General features: G+C 52.5%; 1 protein-coding gene across 1 annotated transcript in view; it reads left to right on the top strand.

Moving 5' to 3' along the window:
* ETH_00037060 (uncharacterized protein) overlaps positions 1-1,241 on the top strand; it is a gene marked incomplete at both ends in the record, with an annotated part of 1,822 nt that extends 581 nt beyond the window's left edge. Inside the window, 3 exons of the mRNA XM_013373795.1 lie at positions 48-232; positions 551-662; positions 1,063-1,241. Coding sequence (XP_013229249.1) covers positions 48-232; positions 551-662; positions 1,063-1,241 — 476 coding nt within the window. The remainder of the gene's footprint in view (positions 1-47; positions 233-550; positions 663-1,062) is intronic.
* Positions 1,242-1,329: the final 88 nt, after the last annotated feature.

Raw genomic sequence — 1,329 nt, 5'->3', positions numbered from 1 at the left:
CGCTGCTGCTGCTGCTGCTGCTGCTGCTGCTGCTGCTGCTGCTGCAGGGGACTCTCGGGGGACTTTGCTGCACAGCGAGGGTTCCTTCACTTTGTTGTCTCGAGACCACAAACCCACAGCCCCCGAAGAGCTGCGGAGAATAAAAAAGGCCGGAGGGTTTGTCTCCGCGGGCCCCACATCTGTCCCCAGAGTTGATGGCATCCTCGCCCTCTCCAGGGCCTTCGGAGACGGAGTCCGCTGCTGCTGCTGCTGCTGCTGCTGCTGCTGCTGCTTACGCTGCTGCTGCTGATGCTGATGCTGCTGATCATGCTGGTGGTGGTGGTGGTTTTGGTGGTTTGGGTCGTGGTGGTGCTGCTCCTAGTGGTTTTGCTGCTGCTGCTGCTGCTGCTGCTGCTGCTGCTTTGCTGCGGGTGTTTCTGTTACGGCTGCTGCTGCATTTTTTGCCGTTGCGAGGCTGTTCTTCCTCGCATTTTACAGCAGTGAACAAGTGCTTGATTGGCATTTAAATAATTTATTTATTTATTTATTTATTTATTTATTTTTGATTTAGTTTTTCAAAGACAACAAAGACTTGAGTCCCACGGAGCAGCGGGTGGTGGCGGTGCCGGACGTGCACGTGTTCTACGCGAAGCCGGGCGACGTGATGATGTTGGCGTGCGACGGTGGGTGGAAAGCGGAAAAAAAGGACAAATGAGCAAATAAATAATTAAATTAATCAAAAATAAGTGTTTTATTCGTTTTTATTTTGTTTTTTCCTTTCGTTCGGCACTTTTCCGGCGACCGGGCGACACAAATTCAGTTTCCAACGCCGGGTGTACAGACACCTCAGCTGCTGCTGAGGTGTACAGACACCTCAGCTGCCGCTCAGGTGTACAGACACCTCAGCCGACGCCGATTGGCGCCAGTGCAAAACTAGAAGTTGCCGTTTTTAATTATTTCATTTATTTGCTTGCACTGCACTTGCAGCTAGGGTTTTGCGGCTTCCCGAGGGTTCATCGCCTGGGCCGGGGGTTTAGGGTTTAGGGTTTAGGGTTTAGGGTTTAGGGTTTGGGGTTTGCGCAGGGGTCTACGAGCCGGAAAACATGGACTGGGTCTTCGTCTCGCACTTCGTAATGACTCTTCTTCATGAACTTCAAAACGATTTGACAGAAGCAGCAGTTAAGCTCCTCGAACAGGCTTTCCATTCTTTCTCTGGAGACAACATTTCTGTGCTTCTTACGAGGTTCGCGGCGAGGGTTTAGGGTTTAGGGTTTAGGGTTTAGGGTTTGGGGGTTGCTGCGGCGTGGGGCCTGCGGTCGAGGGTTTCGGGGTGGGCGCTGGCTCCTGCAG

This window comes from Eimeria tenella, genomic scaffold (genome assembly GCF_000499545.2).
Source record: "Eimeria tenella Houghton genomic scaffold, Eth_scaff1749, whole genome shotgun sequence".
Classification (NCBI taxonomy): Eukaryota; Apicomplexa; class Conoidasida; order Eucoccidiorida; family Eimeriidae; genus Eimeria; species Eimeria tenella.
This window is presented reverse-complemented; position numbering and strand designations above follow the sequence as displayed.